The sequence below is a fragment of the Oculina patagonica genome, chromosome 13 (assembly GCF_052425735.1).
Source record: "Oculina patagonica isolate OP01 chromosome 13, crgOcupat, whole genome shotgun sequence".
NCBI lineage: Eukaryota > Metazoa > Cnidaria > Anthozoa > Scleractinia > Oculinidae > Oculina > Oculina patagonica.
In genome coordinates this window covers 19,646,240-19,667,098 of record NC_135770.1, presented here as the reverse complement: position 1 = coordinate 19,667,098, position 20,859 = coordinate 19,646,240, and the positions used below count along the sequence as shown (strand labels likewise).

The 20,859-nt window shown below is 40.9% G+C and overlaps 4 protein-coding genes across 4 annotated transcripts; 2 read left to right on the top strand and 2 right to left on the bottom strand.

The window, feature by feature from the left end:
- The first annotated feature begins 7 nt into the window (after positions 1–7).
- On the top strand, positions 8–1,846 carry LOC144634700 (rRNA N(6)-adenosine-methyltransferase METTL5-like). The gene is made up of 2 exons (XM_078493734.1): positions 8–491; positions 1,420–1,846. Exons 1-2 carry the CDS (start codon positions 89–91, stop codon positions 1,650–1,652), a joined length of 636 nt encoding a protein of 211 aa, XP_078349860.1. The 5' UTR covers positions 8–88; the 3' UTR covers positions 1,653–1,846.
- A 3,491-nt stretch (positions 1,847–5,337) lies between these two features.
- LOC144634658 (uncharacterized) lies at positions 5,338–6,858 on the bottom strand. The gene has a single exon (XM_078493678.1). It carries the CDS (start codon positions 6,690–6,692, stop codon positions 5,769–5,771), a length of 924 nt encoding a protein of 307 aa, XP_078349804.1. The 5' UTR covers positions 6,693–6,858; the 3' UTR covers positions 5,338–5,768.
- A 687-nt stretch (positions 6,859–7,545) lies between these two features.
- Positions 7,546–9,713, top strand: LOC144634623 (uncharacterized). The gene has a single exon (XM_078493639.1). It carries the CDS (start codon positions 7,863–7,865, stop codon positions 8,973–8,975), a length of 1,113 nt encoding a protein of 370 aa, XP_078349765.1. The 5' UTR covers positions 7,546–7,862; the 3' UTR covers positions 8,976–9,713.
- A 6,070-nt stretch (positions 9,714–15,783) lies between these two features.
- On the bottom strand, positions 15,784–17,553 carry LOC144634638 (uncharacterized). Its single transcript, XM_078493656.1, has one exon. It carries the CDS (start codon positions 17,328–17,330, stop codon positions 16,320–16,322), a length of 1,011 nt encoding a protein of 336 aa, XP_078349782.1. The 5' UTR covers positions 17,331–17,553; the 3' UTR covers positions 15,784–16,319.
- Between the last annotated feature and the right edge of the window lie 3,306 nt (positions 17,554–20,859).

The window sequence follows — 20,859 nt, the reverse complement described above, 5'->3', positions numbered from 1 at the left end:
CGCTAAGTTAGTCTTGATTTGAATGGAGAAAATATGAGGCAAGAGAAGCCATTTCGATCTTTGAGATTTTCCTCATCAATTTGACCGAATGAGACTCAAGGAGCTGGAGGGATACCTTCAGCAAGTCGATGTTTTCGAAAAGCCAAAGGTTGATCTTGAACAATATCCTACCACGCCTCACATTGCAGCTCATATGCTGTACACCATCGACAGCACTTTTGGCGACATCGAAGGCAAACTTGTTGGGGATTTAGGCTGTGGATGCGGAGTTTTAAGCATCGGTTCGTGCATGCTTGGAAGTGCTATGACTATTGGATTCGATGTGGACTGTGATGCTTTGGAAATCGCTTCTAGAAACTGCTCGGAGTTCGAGCTTTCGACCTGTGAACTTATTCAATGTGACGTGGAAAATATTACTCAGTGTGACAGATGGACTAAAGCTTTTGATACGATTATTATGAACCCTCCTTTTGGAACAAAGAATAACAAAGGTAACTGACGGGAAAAATAGATTGTAATGTTTTTGCCGAGAAGTGAATTATTTACAAGGGATATCCAGGGAGGGGAGGAAAAGGTGCTGGATTACAGTGACACAGGGAGGGGGGAGGGGGTGATTATTGCATTATAGAAACATGCCCCACCCTACCCTAAAGAGGATAGAGAAGTTTGCCAAATTGCATGACAGTAATATTATAATAACTGAAATTTCTCATGCACAAACTCCCAGGGTATCAAAATCGAACTAAAATTCAATCAAACTCAGTTGAACACCGATTGTTCTGTGAGTGTGATTATCAAACCACTCAAACAAACATTGAACGCAATTCAACTAGCGATTGTATTTTTTGCTGCCATCATTCATAATAATTATTGTGGCAACAGCCAACAAACCATGAAAACAAAAAAACCATAATGAATCAAAATCTGACAATCACAATTGACCGATTGACCCGGTTGAAGTGGACTTTTTTTCTAAGAGGTCCGCTAAGATGATTGACGGCAGCAAAAAGTGTAAACAATTGGTTAAGAATTGAATTTCAGAGTTTGCATATCACTGAAAACCACCGTATATCTACATAAATCAAGGGAAGCCTCAAGCCATGCAGCCCATACTGCCAGAGCTTATCCCGGTTTCTGTAGCATGAAATATTTCTACTCCTTCCTTAATGGGATGCTAGTCCATTGCAGGGTACTTCCCCCCCCCCCACCTTAACATTATTTTGCTGGTACCCATTTACCCATTTATACACCTGTGAGGAGAGAGGCACTGAGAGCAAAGTGTATTGCCCACAAACACAACATAGTGGCCCCGGCCAGGGCTCGCAACCAGACTGCTCGATCCAAAGTCTGGCGCACTAACCATTAGGCCACTGGCCTGCAATCACTGTCAATTATTTAGTGTTCCCTTTTCCCATTTAGGTATTGACCTAATGTTTCTACAAAAGGCCATAAGTTTGTCCAACACAGCTGTATATTCCCTTCACAAGACAGCAACAAGAGAACACATCAAGAAAAAGGCTGTGGAATGGGGAGTGAAGCTGGAGGTATTAGCTGAACTGAGATATGACTTAGCTGCAAGCTACAAGTTTCATCGCAAAAAGACTGTTGATATTGAGGTAGACTTTATTAGAATAGACTGCTCAGCAACTTGATGATTAATATAAAGATTGAACTTTTTGATAAAATCTCTTATTGGCAGAGATGTTTAAATCTCATTTTTATCTAAGACCATTGCACAAAAATCCTCAAGTTTAATTTGGAGAATTTCCTTCTACTTCCCCTTGCCTTGTTTTCAAATCAATGAAAGATGCGCAATTTTAAAAATAAAATTAATGCATTCACATATTGTGCTGAGGTGTTTCTTTGTGTCTTTGTTCAATGTTTTTTGCTAATATCCTTTCCTGACAATTCCAAATCTTTTTTAATGAAAAAGTTTATGTAATTTTGGCAATGAAACTCTGTCATGGCATTATTGTTCAAATTTTTGGCAATGGAAATGGTGAAAAAAGTAATAGAAAACCTGGGTTCATCGTCTGGCACCCATGCCTCCAGTTAGATTTATTGTGGTTTTCAGTGATATGCAAACTCTGAAATTCAAAATCCAACTAACGATAGCGATTTTTGCTGCCGTCAATCATAATAATGGCAACAGCCAACGAACCATGAAAAACAGAAACAAACAAAACCAGTCACAACTGACAGACTTGATCTTAAATTGACCTGGTTGAAGAGAACTTCTGTTTTCCGAGAGGTCTGCTAAGATGATTGATGGCAGCAAAAGGCATAAACCGTTGGTTGAGGATTGAATTTCAGAGTTTGCATATCACTTGAGACCGCAATAAATCAGGGACAAGGAAATGTAAATTGGTGCAGTAATGTAATGTATGGCGAGTGTCACACTGTCAATCATGCAACCAATTTTAAGTAAAATGTTTATTTCACCACCCGGTTTTAAACTTCTTCTAGCTTCTTGTTATGGTTGCTACGCTGGACGATTGGTTAAGAAAAGAAACTTACCCCCCTACTTAAATTACTGTGATTTCGCTAACTTGGCTTACTAGCCATCTGTCCAATCAGAGTGCGTTCAAACGGCGCAGTGAACCAATCAGAATCGATAAACGTTGCAGCTGGTGCCAGCGCGGGAAAATCGCTAAAAATTAAATTACGATTAATGATAGACTTGATTTTACATCGGATTGAAGAAAAAATATTCGGTCATATTGGTCAGACAAAAAACAAACAAACAAACTAATATGGAACTGATCTCAAGTTTCAACAGTCCATCGAAAATTGCTCTTGAATCGGCCGGTCGTATGTAAACAAGACTAGGTCCAAGGGATAAGGGTAACGTTTATTTGCGCTCGTGATTGTAGTCATTAGAAAACACTCTAAAACCTGCGTGATCTCAGTTTGTATTCATTGCGGTGGTCACGTTTCATAAAATCGACGAGTTTATACCGGTAATTATGATAATGTTGAGTGAATACGTGAGGTGCTGACTCACAACCGATATTGGTGAAGTGAGATCCACTTTGAGGTCAGCGGAAGGACACGTTCGCCTCCTTTTCGTTTCCTTGATAACTGAAACCGTTAAATCGCTGCAGGGATGTTTCCTTTCCCGTTAGTCAGCACATTCTGGACATAACGTTGTTACCCTTTTTGTTTTGAACTTTGAGATTTGATGATCTTGTAAAAACAACTTTTTTTACTTGGGATTGAAACGATCCCGAATGCTGATACGCCTCAAAAACTGCAAAACGACTCGGCGGTATTTTAAAACATTTCCCCACAAAGTCAGTATTTAAAGTGGTTGGTTTGTTTGCTTTGTTCACACAAGTGGCTTTAACGAGGTTTAATTGTGATTCAGTTGCGTAACAAGAACAAATGGTCAGGATTTTTTTAGCTGTTGCCGTGGGAGTGTTTTAGCCCATTGCTATCCAGTGCATAACTATTACTACCGGTATACAAAACCTACTTCGCTATCCACCGGATAGTGATTATCCAGTGGAGAGCGCTATTCAGTCTTTGAACAACTGGGGCTAAAGTACAAAAAATTCTGATGCAATCTGAAACCTACACTTTAGCATTTCACCGGCTGGGAAAACATTTTTGACAGAAATAAATGACAGTAATGAAAATCTGGCAGAGGATTAACCTTGTCAAAATATGAACGAATTACACGTATTAAGGCTGTGTTTTGTTTTACGGCCGAATACTTTTCTTGTCCTTTATGATACAGAGTATCGTTTTCAACAATAAAAGGCAAAATAAAATAAAGTGATGTAAAATGAGCAAAACAAAGCAACTTGGCAAAATGTTAAAGCCATGATATTGTTTATTTGAAACAAATTCTTCGAGGAAAGAGGATTTGCAAAATTCGACTGAGGATTTGGTATTCAGGGCAGCTTAATACCCGGTCCCGATTCTTCAAAGCATAATTCAGCTTCTTTAGGATTAGCATGAATTTTGATTTTAGTTTTGTAAATTTAAAGTTTATCTTCTTATATTTTATGTCCTTCAGTTTTACTTTGGCTAATGTCAAACTTAAAAAGCATTGAAGTCTCGTACAGACGTTTAATCCTAGATTAGCGTTAAACGGCTTTCGAACAGGCCGGAGCAAGCAGTGATGATCCACAGGAAACTTTACACTTCCGACTAACTTATTATAATGTTCTATATTTTGATAACCTGTGATCAGGCGTTTTCCTTTTCCGCGGCGTTAGAAGAGAAAAAAGAACGCCTGATCACAGGATAATACTTGTTCGATTAAATGGTGCTGCCGCTTTTTTCACAATTTGGACCACACATAAAAACCGAACTCAAAAACTTAGAGTATATCAAAAATGAAGGTTTTTCGTCAGGAGTCCTTATATATGTGTGTGTGGCAAGTAGGAAAACTCCTTTCACCAATCATAAAATTCGCATTTGATAACAAGCTGGTTTTAACTTTTTTTCTGCCGTCGCTGAATTCGACCGAAACAAGTCAGGTTGCGCGTTTTTCGCGATCGCCCGTTTACGAAATTCACTATAATCCCCCGGAAAACCAAAACTGCTACCTCCGTTTCCCAAAAAGTTTTCGTTAGGGTTACACCCGGAAAGCCATAGCAACATCTTAAACCCCCCCCCCCCCCACCCCCCCTTATGATTACAAACTAGAGCTGACTTTTATTCACATGCTTTTAATATGAACAGAGGTTCCTTTCATGCAAAGTTTCAGGCCTAACATACTTCTCTGTTTTTCGATTCAGATAACTAAAAATTGCTTTATGTCCCGAAAAGATTCCGGAGCTTTCGAGCCAGAAACGGGCCCCTGGTCACAGAAAAAATCTATAAATAAAACAAAACTCCATTGCCAGGGTAAAAAGTGTTTTGTTTTGTTCAAGAAATATGCTCGATCGCGACCGTCATTGATTAAAAGTATTTTTTTTCAAACTGCTGTACGATCACTACCATTCCCAAAAAGTGTGGTTTCGGCCCTTTCGAAATGTACATGAAACATTGCATGAAGATTATTGACTTTTTATCTTTTGATCAGCAATTAAAAAGTGATCATAATAACAGAGCGCGAAGTGATCGAGACGTGATTTGTTTGCATGCTAGCTTGCATGGTACTGTTTCAGGGCGTAGAGATAACCCGTGCGTTTTTTTTATTGTATTTTTAAGAGTATCTTCCTTCCTTGGGAATCCTACGAGCGGTTTCAAAAATTTTAGTGTGCTAAATAGCGCGTGCAAGCCGATGGAATTTTCTAACGCAGTATAACAAAAGTTTTCCCTGGTTCACAGTTTCAAATCGACTTTAACAGCGTAATGCAAGAAAAGCTTCTAAATGAACAAATGTTGGTTTATTGTTTTATTTTATTTCATTTCATTTTCCCAAGTTAGTATTGAACCTGTATGCACTGCGTTTTTGCGGTGATCATGAGAGCATAACTTGGCGAATTACCATATATAAATAAACTAATCCGTTTGTTGTCCTTTCTGCGGTTAGTGATTAAGGAATCCTTTGTTCACTCTAGCATGGCTGTCCGCTCGCCGTCGCTGCCGACCGGTAAACTTCTAGAGACTTGGCAAAGAACACGCAAACTGGCGCGTAATAAAACCCCTTGCTATGTCAATAAGGTGTTAGCCGGGACATATATTTAATAGACAAACATTTTATTAATTGAATAAATTCCATCACGAAAAAGTTGCAGAAACTCTCTTTAAAAATTTCACCCTTTGTTGTACTATGCACTAAATATACTCTGTGTTTACGTAAATTATCTTCGCTAGAGCTCTGGCAAACTTAACGTGATTTGATCGTAAGACTCGTTAAGTTTGCCTACACCGTCTAGGTCCACTTTCTGAGCGCCCAGCTTTAATGCACCTGTCCTTTCTTTTGGGACACGTAAATGTTTTCTATCAAGTTTTCGCCGTGAGTCTTTCTTTGTTAATTCAGAAACCGTGGAAACCCTAATCTTTGGTAATTTTAATGGTTCTTTTGGTTCTTTGCTGGCTTCATCTAAGGCTACCGCGTGGTCCCGTAAACCCGTGGAAGCGTTAATCTCGGTCCTTATCTCTCCAAGGTTGCTAAACTCTGTTAATAGTTTTAACCTTTCCTTTTTCCTTTGCCTGTACAAGCCATCAAGTTTGTCCATAACTTCAACATGTCCATGGCCAGTTCCCATGAGATCTTTGTACATCACTCTCCGAGTTTTGTACCGTTCGATTAGCTCTTCGAACGAATCCGGATTCGATACGGTCTTCGCTGTCTTTTTTTCGGGGTGTTTGTTTCCTTTTCTGTCAACAAATCTGCCAGTGGAACGTGTGCCTTTTGAGTTCGACACTTGTTTAGCAGGAACGTGTGAAGACTCGTTCTTCATTAGCACCTCTTTGTTGTGTTTTGTTGAATCGGTTCCGAAGAACAACTGATTGCGAACACTCTCGGCGGGTTTTAGAGCCATGATAACCTTATAATGTCCAAACCTGTTACGTTGATAATGCGCTTCTTCGGCGTACACCATGATAGGGCCATCACGCCCGTTATGTTCAAATTTACTCAGATTCTGTCCCTTTGCCTCACAGGGAAGTAAAGTCTGTTTGCCTTTCGCGATTGCAGATTGAATTCTCGCCTCCTTCGGTGCAGAATTCTTTGTCGCTGGAAAGTCCTGTAGAAGTTTGGTCCCTGCTTTGTATTTCCTTGGCTCGGTCATGTTTTCGTGCGAAATATCCAGAGATTTCTTGACATATTATCCCCGACTGTGAGATTGCGGGTTAATAGCCTATTATTATGACAAATGTCTAGCCTACTAAGTCTAGTCTCCATCACAACCATTGTGCGAGCGACCTTGAGATGATTGGCCAAGCACAGATTACGCACCAAGCCCGAGGGGGGACTCGCATATGAAAGTGACGGGGATGCTCGTCGTCTCGCTTAGGGGTGTAAATTCGGACTTTGGTCTCGCTTGGGTGTTCCGGGACGCCCAAAACGCCAATATTAGCCAGTCTCGTTTAGGGTTACCACGGAAAATACAAATATCTCCATTCTTAGTTGTTCTGGGTCAGAGGCGAGCCACACCCAGATTGGTCTCTTTTAGGGTTCTTTTCAAAATTTCCGCGAGCTCCCCGTCCGTTTCTGGTCCCCCCGGGCACCAAGCTTCTGGGGCAATATTAAAATCACTTTCTTTCATCGTCACTAAACATTTATAGCATCGGAGATTGAAAAATATAACAACATTCCTTTACATAGCAACGCATTTGGGGTTCATTTGCTTAAAAATTTGCCCCAGGGGTTTTAGCGAAAGGGAATGAAAGAAGTGGATTTCGTCTGTTTGTGGAGTAATAAGAGAACCCCTGGACTTTAGCCACATTTTGTCGGGTCAAAGACTTGTGTCTGATTCTTGGCACGAAAACTGTCCTTGGCAAATTTCCAGTTTATCCACTTTTAACAGGATTAGCATACTTGTAATGAGAAGCAGGCCTGATAAAATGGCGCGAAAACAAACAATAGGAGACCGGAAGTTTTTATGATCATACGTAAAGAAAGCGTCAATCACTAAACTTTCCATTGTAGTTGTAACCGGAGCTGTTCCATAGCGTGACGCAACCAATCATCGCTAAGATAAAAATACATCAAGCTCTCCTGATCGACCGCGTGTCATTCATTCATTTCAAAGTACTACATGTCTCCGGTTTACTAGATCCTCCTCGTATTACAGAAAGACACAACGCAGTATATAAACATTGGATTGTGTTCTTGGAAAGAGCTAAATATTGGACGAACTGCGCTTTCTTCGAACCAAGTTTACAGATCTAATTGTTGAGTATTATATCAATTAATTAACTGAAGTAACATTCGTGAGTACATACAAGGAATAGTAATCATGGCTAGCGTGAATTCTCGAGCGGAGTTGTTCCCGAACAGAGCTTATTCACCGACTGGTAGCGACGACTTGATGATGGACGATGACCCAGAATTTCAAGCGAGAGTGCCTCTGAGACATCACTCTTCTTACGAGAACATGAATGGCCGCAGTTTTACAGACGACTCTAGCCATCAGTACGAAGACCCGGGCAAACTCGCCAATGAGGTTTTCCGCGGACAGAGTCGAGAAAAACCTGCTCTACCCGCGAGTAGATCAGACAACAAGCGGCCGAGAAAGAAGTTGAACGAAGCGTACGAGCCAGTTAGCTCGAAACATCGCAGGAGAACATTAACGGACGAATCTGACTCTTCTGATGGCTACCACAGAGATACGTGCTCCAAAGTGTTCAAAGTTATGGCTTTTGCCGGATTTTTATTCTCCCTGGCTGCCTTAGCTGTTCTTGTTATGCTTATGCTTGGAGTGCTAGCGACCCCAAGTTGTCAGGATTGCAAGAAGGAACTTGTGCCAGGCCAGAACTCTCCACAAGCCTCCGGATCGGTTGAAGAATTATGGAATGTTATAAAGGAACTCAGGTCAAACGTGAGCGCACTAAACACGGCAGTGAAAAGGAAAGACGAAATCATCTCGCAGCTACAGAGGCGAGACGTCGAACACAATGATAAGATCGAAGAATTGGAAAGAATAGCGAACCAACAAGTAGTCGTGGTTAACAACACGAAATTCAATTTTAGCAGCCTCGTAGGACCTCGTGGCCCACCAGGAATTGCGGGCCCAGCCGGGCCAAAAGGAGAGGACGGTTTGGATGGAAAACCGGGCAAGACAGGCCCAGGGAACTTGACGTTGTGCCGTTATAGGACTCTTAAGAGCGCCCCGTTCACAGCCGACCAAGCCGGATCAAATGTTGTCGTTACAGAGCAAGCTGGGGAAAGAATCATCGGCGTCACCTGCTCAACCCTCGGAGCATCGGAATATAATTTAAAGAGCGGCGTAAATTCTGCCAAGAACAGACAGTATCAGTGTGTATGTAGAGGACAATCTTCGGTGTTTTCAGCAAGACCTGGGAGGGCTGAATGTATTCTACATTACTGGAGTTGTCCAATAATTTCTTAACTGCTTCCTTGTAAATAGAAAGAAACTGCATACACGCCCAATTTTTAATGAAATCAAAAGACGCGCTCTCCACTTCAGTGGACATCAAACTTTTATTCATAAATTCCGGCTACACTCTGTATTGGGGTAGCTGTTGTGCGTAGCTGTAGCTCATGCTGCGAATTTCAATGCTGAAAAGTTGCCAGCGAATGTAGTTTAGATAAAATATTGACTGTGGTTGAATATTATAAATAAGTTAGGTTCATATTTTAATTTGTTTCTCATTCAATGTAAATTTATTTGACGTTACTCAAAAGGAATGTCTATGTTTGATACTTGCTCATTCACCATGACTATCCATATCAATAGAAATCCATATCAATAGAAGTAATGTTTTCAAAGAATTCAAAAATTGCGAGCGATATTTCTCGCATTTGGACCAAAATAATAGTTATCCATTGATTAGCCAATTTAATATAAGAATTTCAGTGATTTCATTTGGAAAATCCAAGTTTCATAATAATCATTGCTTAGCAATGACTGCGTATATGCATTTAGCATGACCATTTTGATTTCAATCATCATATAATAAGAAATTACAGTACATCGCGTGATGGTGATATTGTAAATAGACAAACACAACTCAATAACCCAGCAATATATTGTATAGGCTGGTGAATTCACAAATGTAAATGAAAATTAATATTTTGTTAAAATAAACAGATAAAAGGCAACAACAGAGTGTTTGGGTGTGTTTACGAACAGTAATGGAAGTGCACGACTACAAAGACATATTTGGGTATTGGTGCTTTCAGACTCGTGCCATGAAATCTATGTGTACCGGATATTTCTCCCACTCACATCAATCACGATGAGGAGATTTTGCCAAGTATACTGCCTCGCCCGTCTGTTTCCTACTCGTGATTAAGTATTTGCTTCATTTTTGTCGTGTTTTGCCTGTTGTTTCCATGCCTATGTCAAGCCACGAGCGAATTCTTTTAGTCTAAGAATGATCCTTAGTAAAATATTTACACTAGGCTTCTTCAAGTTCAAACAGCGAAATTCCACTTTTAAGTGATCTCAAAACTACATCTAATACATTCTCATCTATCCTGAATCACTTTCCTGTTTATTAAATTCGTCTTCTGTGCAAAAAGTGCAACAGGAAAAAATATAGCGCCAAACAATTGCAGATTAGGAAGCCCTATGATTTTAATACCCCGGCTTATTTAAATAAACCCATCTTAATTAAATAAACCCAACAGAGGTTTTAAAACCTCATTTGCATGTACTCGCAAGATTTCAAAATCGTCTTGAATAATACGGTATCCGACACTCTCGAGTCACTCGTTCTAATACGAATGAACTTGCAAGGAAATTTAAACGCCATCCTTAATTTTAAAAAGAACACATCTATCAAACTCTGACGCATTCTCCAAATGTTCAGAATAAAAACACGCAAATTAAGATTGCAGGGAATATTCGTTGATAGGTATTGTTCGGTTTCTCAGAATTGATTTTATCAATTTTTATTTTAGCTTTATTCTTTTGGTCCAGACATAATTCGTCGAGTGAAAAGTCAAAACATTTGGTTTTCCTGTGAGCGTTTTTATTTTATAATATTTCCTGATATTTTATGAGGTTATGCTTATATTTTCCTTGTGATTTGAAGAAGTAGCTTGTGCCCGCTGTCGGGGTGGTCTTAAACAAGTAGCTAGTCATCTCTTTCCAAGAATGAAGGGAACTTGAACTGAAGAGAACGTATGTATTACAGTCTTTGCTATCGACCTGGTGTTCTGATGGGCAAAAACAACAAAATACTTGCATTATTACTTATTTGTAGATGGACATGTTTTAAAGCGCTATAGCTAGGATGAGAAACAGGAAATTAAAAGGATAATTTAGAGTCCTGAGAGCGAACAGGTAAACTAAGGGGGTCACAAAAGTAAAGGGCGTTCCTTCCCGAAAGTTCATGGTATTTTTTTTCTTGCCAAGTCATCGTGCTTGGATTTAGTTTGGTTTTAAATACTAAGTGTCATATCGACTTTCCTTCCCGGGTGTGTCCGCTGAATCAGCATGGCTCATTAGGGGTAACTTTTCACAAGTGTTTGGTGTGATGTTCGGTCTCACGTCCCTACATACTCTAGTTTCCGCCTCTCTCTACATGACAGTGATAAAAATAGTCACAGGTTTATCGAGCCCGGAAATGTTTACGGTTATTTTACTTTAAATATTAGTAGAATTTTTGATAACATTGCTGATTCATTTGTCTTTCTTGTCAACCGCGGACCGGATCTTATTCCTAAATAGAAGTCTAAACGAGACACCTCTCTAAAGCCAACACCTCGCGTCAGAAGAGGATACCCTTCTATCCTTCTAAGCCAGTCCCCATTTAAAGGACAAGCTCTCTAAAGGAGTCGACACCTTTAATCGGACAGCTCTGAAAGGGTGGAACTTTCAAAATGGGACGCTTCTTTAGAACAGACGCCCTTCTAATGTGGGAAATGGAAGGGGAAAGTTTCTCTTAAAGGAACAGGCTCTCGTGAATAGGGTCTTAATTGCAGACATTCTATAAAACACTCAGTAAGCCGTGTGGCCAGACTTGAGCTAGACACTCAAAAAGCCGTAGACGATAGGCCATTTCCGATTTACGCTTCACCTCTGTTTCAAAACGAGTCTAAGTGCGAAACCATTTATATAAAAATGAGTTTTGCCTACAGGTCCATTTTCATGCAAATCAAACTCATTTTCATTTTAATGGTTTCGCACGTAGACTCGTTTTCAAACAGAGGCAAAGGATAACTCGAAAATGGCCTATTCTCCACGCAGCCGCTATATGTGAGTTGGACGGGGTTGTTGTGGAAACGACGTTCGATAAAACGTGGATAAACGTTTTTCGAAACCGAATCCTGTTTCAAAAAGACAGTCGAGATAAGATAATATTTCTAACGGTTTAAACGATGTGATTAACTTGGCCATCAGAGAAAAGGCCCGAAAGTGAAATATTTTCAGAATTTTTAACTCTTGATTATTAAAGGTCTTTGCATACAATGAGATCTTTTGTGAGGGTCCTGAAGGGGGTCCAATCCCATTTCCCAGCCCTCTCCTCCGTCTTTCTCCGTCCTCCAGTCGTGGGTCTGTCTCGCTCGGTGTCCTGTTCCACTCCCCTCCGCCCTTGCGCGGCGTCCCCCCTCGCCCTCCCCGGGGCCTCCCACGCCTCGCGGCGACACCCGTCCGGCCGCGCGCTCACTCTCTCGTGTGTGGGCTCTCTCTCGCCCTGGGTTCCCCCTTTTGGGGGCGGGATTTCGGGACTGGATTCACTTGTTTTTTCTCGTTCTCTTGGTTTTTTTTTCGTGTGGTCTGCTTCTTTCTCTCTCCCTCTCCTTCCCTCTCTTTCCTTTCTCCTTCCGTGGCTTGCGTGCGGTGGTTTGTTGGTGCGTCTTCTCGTCGGCGTTGTTGTTGTCGTCTGCCGCTTCCCATTCCCATTTTTGTTCCTGTCCCGTCCCAGTGACTCTCCTTCGTGCTGCTCGTCGCTCCTCCCTTTCCCTCTTTGTGGCAACTCCATTGTGTTCGGTTGACGGATTGAACCGGAAGATGTAAACTATTAAATAGACTTTGTCAAGTTCTTAATGCACTTTCGACTCGTCATTTTAATTAAATACATTTTCTTAAAACACCGTCACTTGAATAGAACTATTGTAATTTCTGCAATCTAATTAAATAAATGTATGCCTAATGAAAATAGCAGACTGTCGAACAACCGTGTGAAAACTTACATATAAAATTTCATGAATGATAGTGAATATAATAGAATGTTTTTATTTACTCACATAAAGCAGCTATAAAAGCATTTTCCTTTGTCAGTTTGCAACCATACCTTAGCTATACAGTCAGTTAGTTTTGGAATAATAGCTCATCATGCATAAAAGACCCCGGAAGTTTGTTGAGAGTAGCTCATAATGACATGTATAGAAGACGACATTTCACTTTAACACTACCGGTATGAAACCTCGTCTATTTTCTCTGGAATGACGCCGGGACTTTTGCCGAGAGCATACAGCAAAAAAACAATTTGATTTAACAACATAGATTGTTTGATAAACCAGGCTTGCTACAGAACCGCATGAAAGCCACGCTCAAATATAGCATGGAATGTTTCACTGTTGTGTTTATCCAATACAAAGAGGCGAGAAAAAACAATTTCCTTGGCGAAATAGTTCAATTTTAATTAGTTGTGGTTACGTTTCCTTGTTGAAAACGTAAAAACAGAGATGAGTGAAAACTGAAAAGCATTTCCCATGTGCAAGTTGTGCCACGTTGTTGCTTCCTGGCTGAAATTAAATCAGTGTCGTGTCAGTTTTTGGTTTGGTTCGAAATGGTCAGTGAAAAATGTCGTACAGCATCAAAGAAGCGACATGTTGTTTTTTGCAATCTCTTGCTGAACAATTAAGAGAAACGTACTCCCCTTTGGGGCCTACGTGAGAAACTGGAAACCTCCCAAAATCTCCAACAAAACCGAAAAAGCAACGAGAAGCGTTCAAAAAATCGATAAAAGTAACCGAAAAACTGGAAATTTTAGAGGCAGAAACAAAAGAAGTTAATAAAAATTAAATAAAAATAAACTGTCATGAGAGCAGCCATCTTGATAGTCGTGGCAGTTATAAATTTAACTAGTTGAAGGCATAATTGAAGGCCCCTCTTTTTTCCAGGGTCTCTCGTCTTCCGGCAGGGCCTAGGGACGGCGGAGCCGCCCGCCGAGCCGGAGGGGGGGGGGGGGGCGAAAAATAAAGAATTATCACTAGTCAGCCCCCCCAGTTGAAAAAATATTCCGCCGTCCGCAAGGTTCCTGTAAGTCATGAGACACAAGTAATAATCGATCATCCTAACACGTTTGGGGCATGGACAACGTCAGCTGTAGAGCGACAAGTCTAGATATGTTATATGTAGCTGCTCTTTTCAATCCGGCAACATAAAAGTCGCATTTTTGCATGAAAACTGCGCGCCATTGCTCTCAAGGGTTCTGATTATGAAACGGTACCGGCCTGCCTAGCAAATCATATTACGAATTTTCCAATACTGAGTCACACACTTGACAACTGTCAAGCGACCGTCAAGCGTCTCAGGCAGATTTTTTCGTTTTTCCCCGGGAGATTTCATTCACAATAAAATGGAGGCATGACCAGACCAGGCATATAAATACAAACTAGATGCTCAGTGTAAAATATTTTCATTTCTCTCAAATAAACGAGTGTCTCCGCACCTGAACAAATTTGCTCTGACGAATGGAATTCTGCATTTCCTCGTCAAACTCTTAGAACTTAAATACAGTAAAACCGCAGGATACTGGGTAAAGTATCAAGCTTTGAACAGTGAAAATGATTAACTTATCTTCAAAGTACTCAGTTTTCTTGTTGTTGTTTTTTGTTTTGTTTAGTTTTTGCAAATGTTTGTGCTTTCACTTGTTTTCCTTTCACTTCGGATTATGCTGGCTCATGATGACCAGCGGCATGCGCAGTGAACTTTGCCAATTAGCCATGTTCAAAACGAGCAGGGGACTGGGTACGAATATTCAATATCGATTGCACTGAAAAACTGGGCCCGTCATCTGAAAGAGCATCCAAAAATTAGTAACTCAACCAAATTTGAGAGTTATTGGTTTAAACGCATAGTTATGGTTCACTTTTAGAAATTGCTAAAATAAGAGAGCTTAGTATGGATTGTAGGGACAGCTGTCCATCCAGCCATACTAAGCTCTCTTACGTTAACAATTTTTAAAAGAGTTCCATGCCTTTGCGTTTAAACCAATAACTCTCAAATTTGGTTGAGTTACTAATTTTTGGATTCTCTTTCAGATGACGGGCCCAGTTTTTCAGTGCAATCGATATTGAATATTCGTACCCAGTCCCCTGCTCGTTTTGAACATGGCTAATTGCCATCGATCTCCCGATATAAATCAAAATGAATCCAGATTGTGAAAAGATTCCACTTTTGGAGACAATAAGCAGTTTGTTTCTCTGTTCACACAGATTAAACACTTTAATTACATGTAATTATAGCTAAGCCGCGTTAAACCAGTTTTAATAACCGGAACTATAAAATACTGAACAAGATAAATGAACAATTGCAACGCCAAAGAAAAGAAACGACAAATGAATCAGCATATTTGAGGATCTTACGCTTACCAAACTCTTAAAAATTGTCATGTCAAGTCAAGACGTGCGATTGAAAAACACTCGACGAGGTCACATGCTGATTCTGTTAACACGCCCGGGAAGTAAAACGGATATGTCCGCCAGCATTAAATCCAAGCAAGCTGAATACAGCTGAATGTTACCACGATATACCAAACAGGAGTTCAATAACTGCTGATAAAACTTACATTTTTGCGTTCGGGCGTAGATTTTATCACTTTCTACAGCAATTAATCAGTGAAGTTTTGACTTTATTAGGGCCTGTTTCACCGGGGGCTTCATGTTTCTTTGCTGCGCCGTTCGTGCGTTGGCTCGGGGGCGGCCCGGGGGGGTCTCGCGGGGGGGTGACCGGGGGCGGCCCTTCCCGTTGGTCCTCGCCTCGGCAGTCCTCGGGCATCGCTCACACCTCGTTCGGTCGGCGGTGTCCAGGTCTGTCGCGTCGCGTTCCTGGCGCCTTGGTTCCCTCCGCCGTCTGCCGGGGGCCGGCTCGGTCACGGGCTTCTCCGCACGCGTGGCCGGGGGGCCCCCCGGACCACTCTCCTCCATCAGGCCCTTAGTCTCATGTAGCTCGTTTTATAAAGGTTATGTAAACATCACGCGATATGATCTATGATACGAAGTGAAAAAAAAATCAAATGTATGCACGCAGTCATTTTATTGTTTCATTAAACCTCAAAAGGTTTATTCTGTTTACAAAATATGGTTTCTCGATCACTGAGTATGCAACTTTGCACGAAATAACCCATGCAACGCTTAACTATCTTACAAACATTACTTCTGTTCTCGAACTTCGTCAACTTGTCTTTCTTGGCAACTTTTCAACATTGAGTTAGACATGCATATACAAATAAAAACTTGGAATACCGATTTTTTGAACCTCGAAGGAAAACGAAAATTGGTTGAGAAATCGAGAGTCAAGAAATCGGGGGTAAACTGGCAGTGTTTGCCTTGGCAAAGCAAATTCAAGGGAAACAAGTTTAATTTTGGTTCGAGTTATCGGGTGGAGGTTCGAGAAAACCGGATTCCACAGTAGTTATAACACGGGAAGGAGTAGCCGTAATTAATAACTACGAAAATTTAAAATCCAATGAACTGAAGCGCAATCACTGTTGTAGTACATGTACATATAAAGGCGTGATTGCTATTTTATAAACTTTACATAATTCAGGTTCTCTTAGGAAACAATCAATGGACAAACCCAGTAATGCATGATACATTTAGCCTGTTCCTCTTCTGCTTGAAATACGTTAGATTTTCCCTTACATTCACACTCGTGTAGTCTAACATTAGTAGTGGAGTTTATTTCGCTTTTAACATTATATTCAGCCGTTCCGAATGTCGAGCAAACGACGCCGAGAATCTTGTACCCTGATTGCTCCGTTACGTTCACTTTATGCCCAATGCCAGAAGTATCTGCAGTAAACGGGACCCCCTCTTTGCTTATATAGTGACACGAAGTCATGTTCCCTGGCCCTCTCTTTCCAGTTTTTCCGTCCAAACCATTCTCGCCCCTCGGGCCAGCCGCCCCGGCGAATCCTTGTGGGCCCTGTCGTCCGGCGAGGCTGCTCAAGTCGACGTTCGTGTTGTTAACCACTAGCCCTCGAAGGCGCGTTTTTCGCTCTAGTTCTGCGATCTTGCCAGTGAGTTCGACGTCTTGCGTCTGAAGTTGCGAGATGATTTCATCTTTGCTTCTTACCATCGCGTTCAGTTCGCTAATGTTTGAGCTAAGTTTCTTGATTACAAGCAATAGTTCTTGTTTCAATCCAGCAGCTTGACCTTTCGACGGTACAAGATCCTTCGTACATTCGTGACAACTCGAAGGAGAAAGCACTCCGGCCGCGAGCAACATGACGGCGAGCAAAACAACCAAAGCGAATGAAAATCCAACAAAAGCTAGGATTCTGAAAATCTTTAAGGGCGCATCTCTGCGAGAGCCTTCACAAGAATCAGCAGATTCGCTTACAGCTTCGTTCGCTTTCTGTCTCGTCTGTCTAATTCTGCCGCCTGAATTATTTGGAACGGGGATAGGTCTGTTTGGTCTTTTTCTTCTATCATGGGCATGCAATTCGTCATATTGGTGGTCAGATTCGTCTGCAAAAGAAACACCACTCATATTCTCGTATGAAGACTGATGTCTCAATGGCTTCAGTGGAATACTGTTTTGTAACTCTGGATTGTCGTCCATTTTCCCGTCACTGGCTCTCGAGGATACACGCTCTTAAAAAATATTTTCGGTCGATCTGCACGTAAGGACAACTTGACCCTGCTTGACTTCGTTTCAGAAGTTATTTACGCAAGCTCTGTATGCTCTGTTTTCCTGTATATACATTAATTGATGTTATGCTAAATGCTTCGTCCTCAACACTAGATCTTAGCTAACACTGCTAGCTTGGCGAAACCGTAGGCGAAGGGTAAAGTGTCTGTCATAAAAGTCATAAAAGGGCAACATAGGAAACGAAAATAATTAGGGTCAAATAACGAAATTTATGCGGAAAGCCTCATGCAAGGGTGACGAAAAGTAACGAAATACAGGGCGGCTCCCGGAAATCTATCCTGCGTGCAGATTGATCCCATTTCCCACGCAGCACATCTGAACACAGGCCAAGACAAGCCCAGCTATTTTAATATATTTTGCAAGTGGCCGGCCTAAAGCAGGGGAATGGAAGAAAAGGAAAACGAGAAAAAAATTAAGCAAAAAAAAAAAAAAAAAAACTGGCATTGATGTAGCTAGTAGGTGCGAGTGGAAAAATCAAAGATCTCTTCGAGATATCGACTTTTTTTGCATGAGGTTAGTATGAGTAGAAGGTTTATCCTGGGCATTGTTGTTCGAACATATCATGGAAGAATTCAAACGTCTTTCAGTTCAAGCATTTTTTATTTTCGCGGAGTAAATGCTGTATTTGTCAGTCGCGACGACTGGGTGCTTTGCGACTCATATACTTTGGCTTGGTTAAAAAAGGTAAACTTTGACGTTTGCCTTTAACATGTTTAATCGAAATAGTCGTTTCCTTTCGAGTTAGAAAGATTTCTACTCGGCCTAATGCAGAAAAATAACGCCTGATCGCAGGTTAGGTTACGCACGACAGAGTTACCTTTTGTCACGCAATCTTAACCCCACACTGAGAAGTAAATTTTCGTTTGGATATTACCAAAAGCCGCTTCTCCTCGCGTTATTCTTTACACATGCCATTTCTAACGACTACATTTCCAGCAAAACAGTTGCTGTTATTTTTCTAATTGCGATCGATGCATTTACTTCTGAACAGAAGAAACGTTTAACGTTTACTAACTACTTCCACCGGAAGTAATTTCACAACAGGCTACAAAAACACTTATAAATATCACTTAACACATTTAATGATGTTGCAATTAGCGAAGCGCACTAATGACGTCACAGAATTTGACCCCCGGTGTGAGTCAAAATTCAAACAAACAAACCGCTCTCTGTAAGAGCAATGTATGGTATATTTAGCGATTGTTTCACAAAACCATGGCCAGATTGGCTCGGATTTCGAGAGAAAGCCTTACCTGTGCAACGTAGAAAGCTCAAACCGTGGTTTGAAACAAAAGGTTTGTCAAACAGAGCGATTATTCAATAAATGTGTAAAATGTTTTACTCTCAGTTATTGAATGGATTATAAAGGCCCGATTTGCTGCCGGGATTTGCTGAAAGAAAACATTTATTTTTATGAGAAATGCAAAACGTTTACACTGTTCTTAGTGGCACATTTTCCAACACAACAGAGCTAACCTCAGATTTATGCCACCACAAACTTACACAAAGAAACGCTCGTCCGATCGGTCCCCTTGCCTGACCCGAATATTTTAAGAGGTCAATTTCGTTACACAATTGTCGCGGCAAATACTATTTAATATACACTGATCGAGCTTGGCAGCTGTAGCTGCAGTCTGTAATAGTAATGGGGATAAATAACAGCTTTATTAAAATCAAACCCGCCGTCAATTCCATTAGAAAGGCGTTTGAATAGCATAATATTTTCGCCCTCTATCTATCATGTGTCGAAACAGATCGGATGGCCGGCGATCAGTGCCGTCAAATTCGGGAAGAATTCTGAACTTCTTGCAACCGACGATCTTTCCGGTGCCTAAATAAAGCAATCCTTCGCAATTATATAATTCGATAGTAATTCGCTATCCGCCGCTTAAATTTCTCGGCAGCCTGAATAATTTTGCACTGGGAATCAAGGTGTTATTGCCGGATCTTCGACTAATAAATTCAATTTTGGGCCATTTTTTGGATACCTTCAATCTGTTTTCACTTACTAAAGCAAAAATGTTTGGAATCTATCATTTTTCGAGCCTTTCGAGAATCTCGGCCTCAAATTGTGTCGGTCCCCTCCATACAAAGCCTTTGCCCAAACTAAAATTGTTGTCCGACTCACGCAGAGGGGGGGGGGGGGGGGACTCAACTCAGCAGACTCAGCAGAAATAATCAATTGTCACGAAATGAGATCCCTTTGGTTAACTATTAGCAACGTTTTAGTGTGTGAAAGACTTGTACGAGTACAAATTTGCGTTGTTAATCGTTTTAGGTTAAATTAATATTAGCGCCTAAAGACTTGTACTAGTAAAAATTGCGTTCTTAATCGTTTTAAACTTCACTGTCTTCGAGCGCTGAACCGCTTACATTCTTAATTGGTTATGTGACGTAAGATTTGGACTACTCACGTTTTTGATTCTTATATAATGTTTGTAAATTTGACAAGTCACGTTTTTTCTACAAGAACGGAAGTGCTGAAGCACAATTGTGCAACTCAGCAGAAATAACCAATTGTCACGAAATGAGTTCCCTTTGGTTAACTATTGGCAACGTTTTAGTGTGTGAAAGACTTGTACGAGTACAAATTTGCGTTGTTAATCGTTTTAGGTTAAATTAATATTAGCGCCTAAAGACTTGTACTAGTAAAAATTGCGTTCTTAATCGTTTTAAACTTCACTGCCTTTGAGCGTTGAACCGCTTACATTCTTAATTGGTTATGTGACGTAAGATTTGGGCTACTCACGTTTTTGATTCTTATATAATGTTTGTAAATTTGACAAGTCACGTTTTTTCTACAAGAACGGAAGTGCTGAAGGACAACTATAGAGTGACACTTACAAGTCACGCGCTTTGACCACCCACAGCGGAAAGTATTCCCTTGAGAGTTAACAAGAATGCGATCCCTTCCGGTTCAGATTTGAGTCCACTAAACGCTATTCTCCTCATTTTTGCTTGTAAACAAGCAAAAAAAGTCGAAATAATCTTCGGAACGCGTGTGTCACGCTCCTGAGTAGTTTTTGCGTGCCCATTTCCCCCTCGCTTTTTCACGCATCACGTTCGAATATCGAAGGGAAAAAAGGGCTGCTCGTTGTCTGCAAATGAATCAGGAAATAGTTGTTATACATATAAATAAATACTTATTGACACACAACAAAAAGTTAAGGACTATACTACAAGAGAAAATAAGAGGATTTTTATCTATTACTTGCGAAACAGTCGTACTTTTTCTTGCGAACGTGCGCAGTCTTCGTGCGAGAGCAGAGGTCTGGAGCGGGCGCTTTCGGACAGTCTTGGGGATACAAGTGACAAACGTTAAACACAATTTCTCGGGCGTTTCGAGACTAGAGCAACCGATTCGAATCAATCAATCTATAAAACGTGGTACGGAAAATAGTAGTCTAAAATTCAGCCGTCCTCTCGACCCACCCCCCCC

Bases quoted from the DNA above. Each gene is read 5' to 3' on its own strand.
- LOC144634700 (XM_078493734.1), top strand. From the start codon at position 89: ATGAGACTCAAGGAGCTGGAGGGATACCTTCAGCAAGTCGATGTTTTC. The intron at 492-1,419 runs GTAACTGACGGG...TTTCCCATTTAG, and splicing joins TGGAACAAAGAATAACAAAG to GTATTGACCTAATGTTTCTA.
- LOC144634658 (XM_078493678.1), bottom strand. From the start codon at position 6,692: ATGACCGAGCCAAGGAAATACAAAGCAGGGACCAAACTTCTACAGGAC.
- LOC144634623 (XM_078493639.1), top strand. From the start codon at position 7,863: ATGGCTAGCGTGAATTCTCGAGCGGAGTTGTTCCCGAACAGAGCTTAT.
- LOC144634638 (XM_078493656.1), bottom strand. From the start codon at position 17,330: ATGGACGACAATCCAGAGTTACAAAACAGTATTCCACTGAAGCCATTG.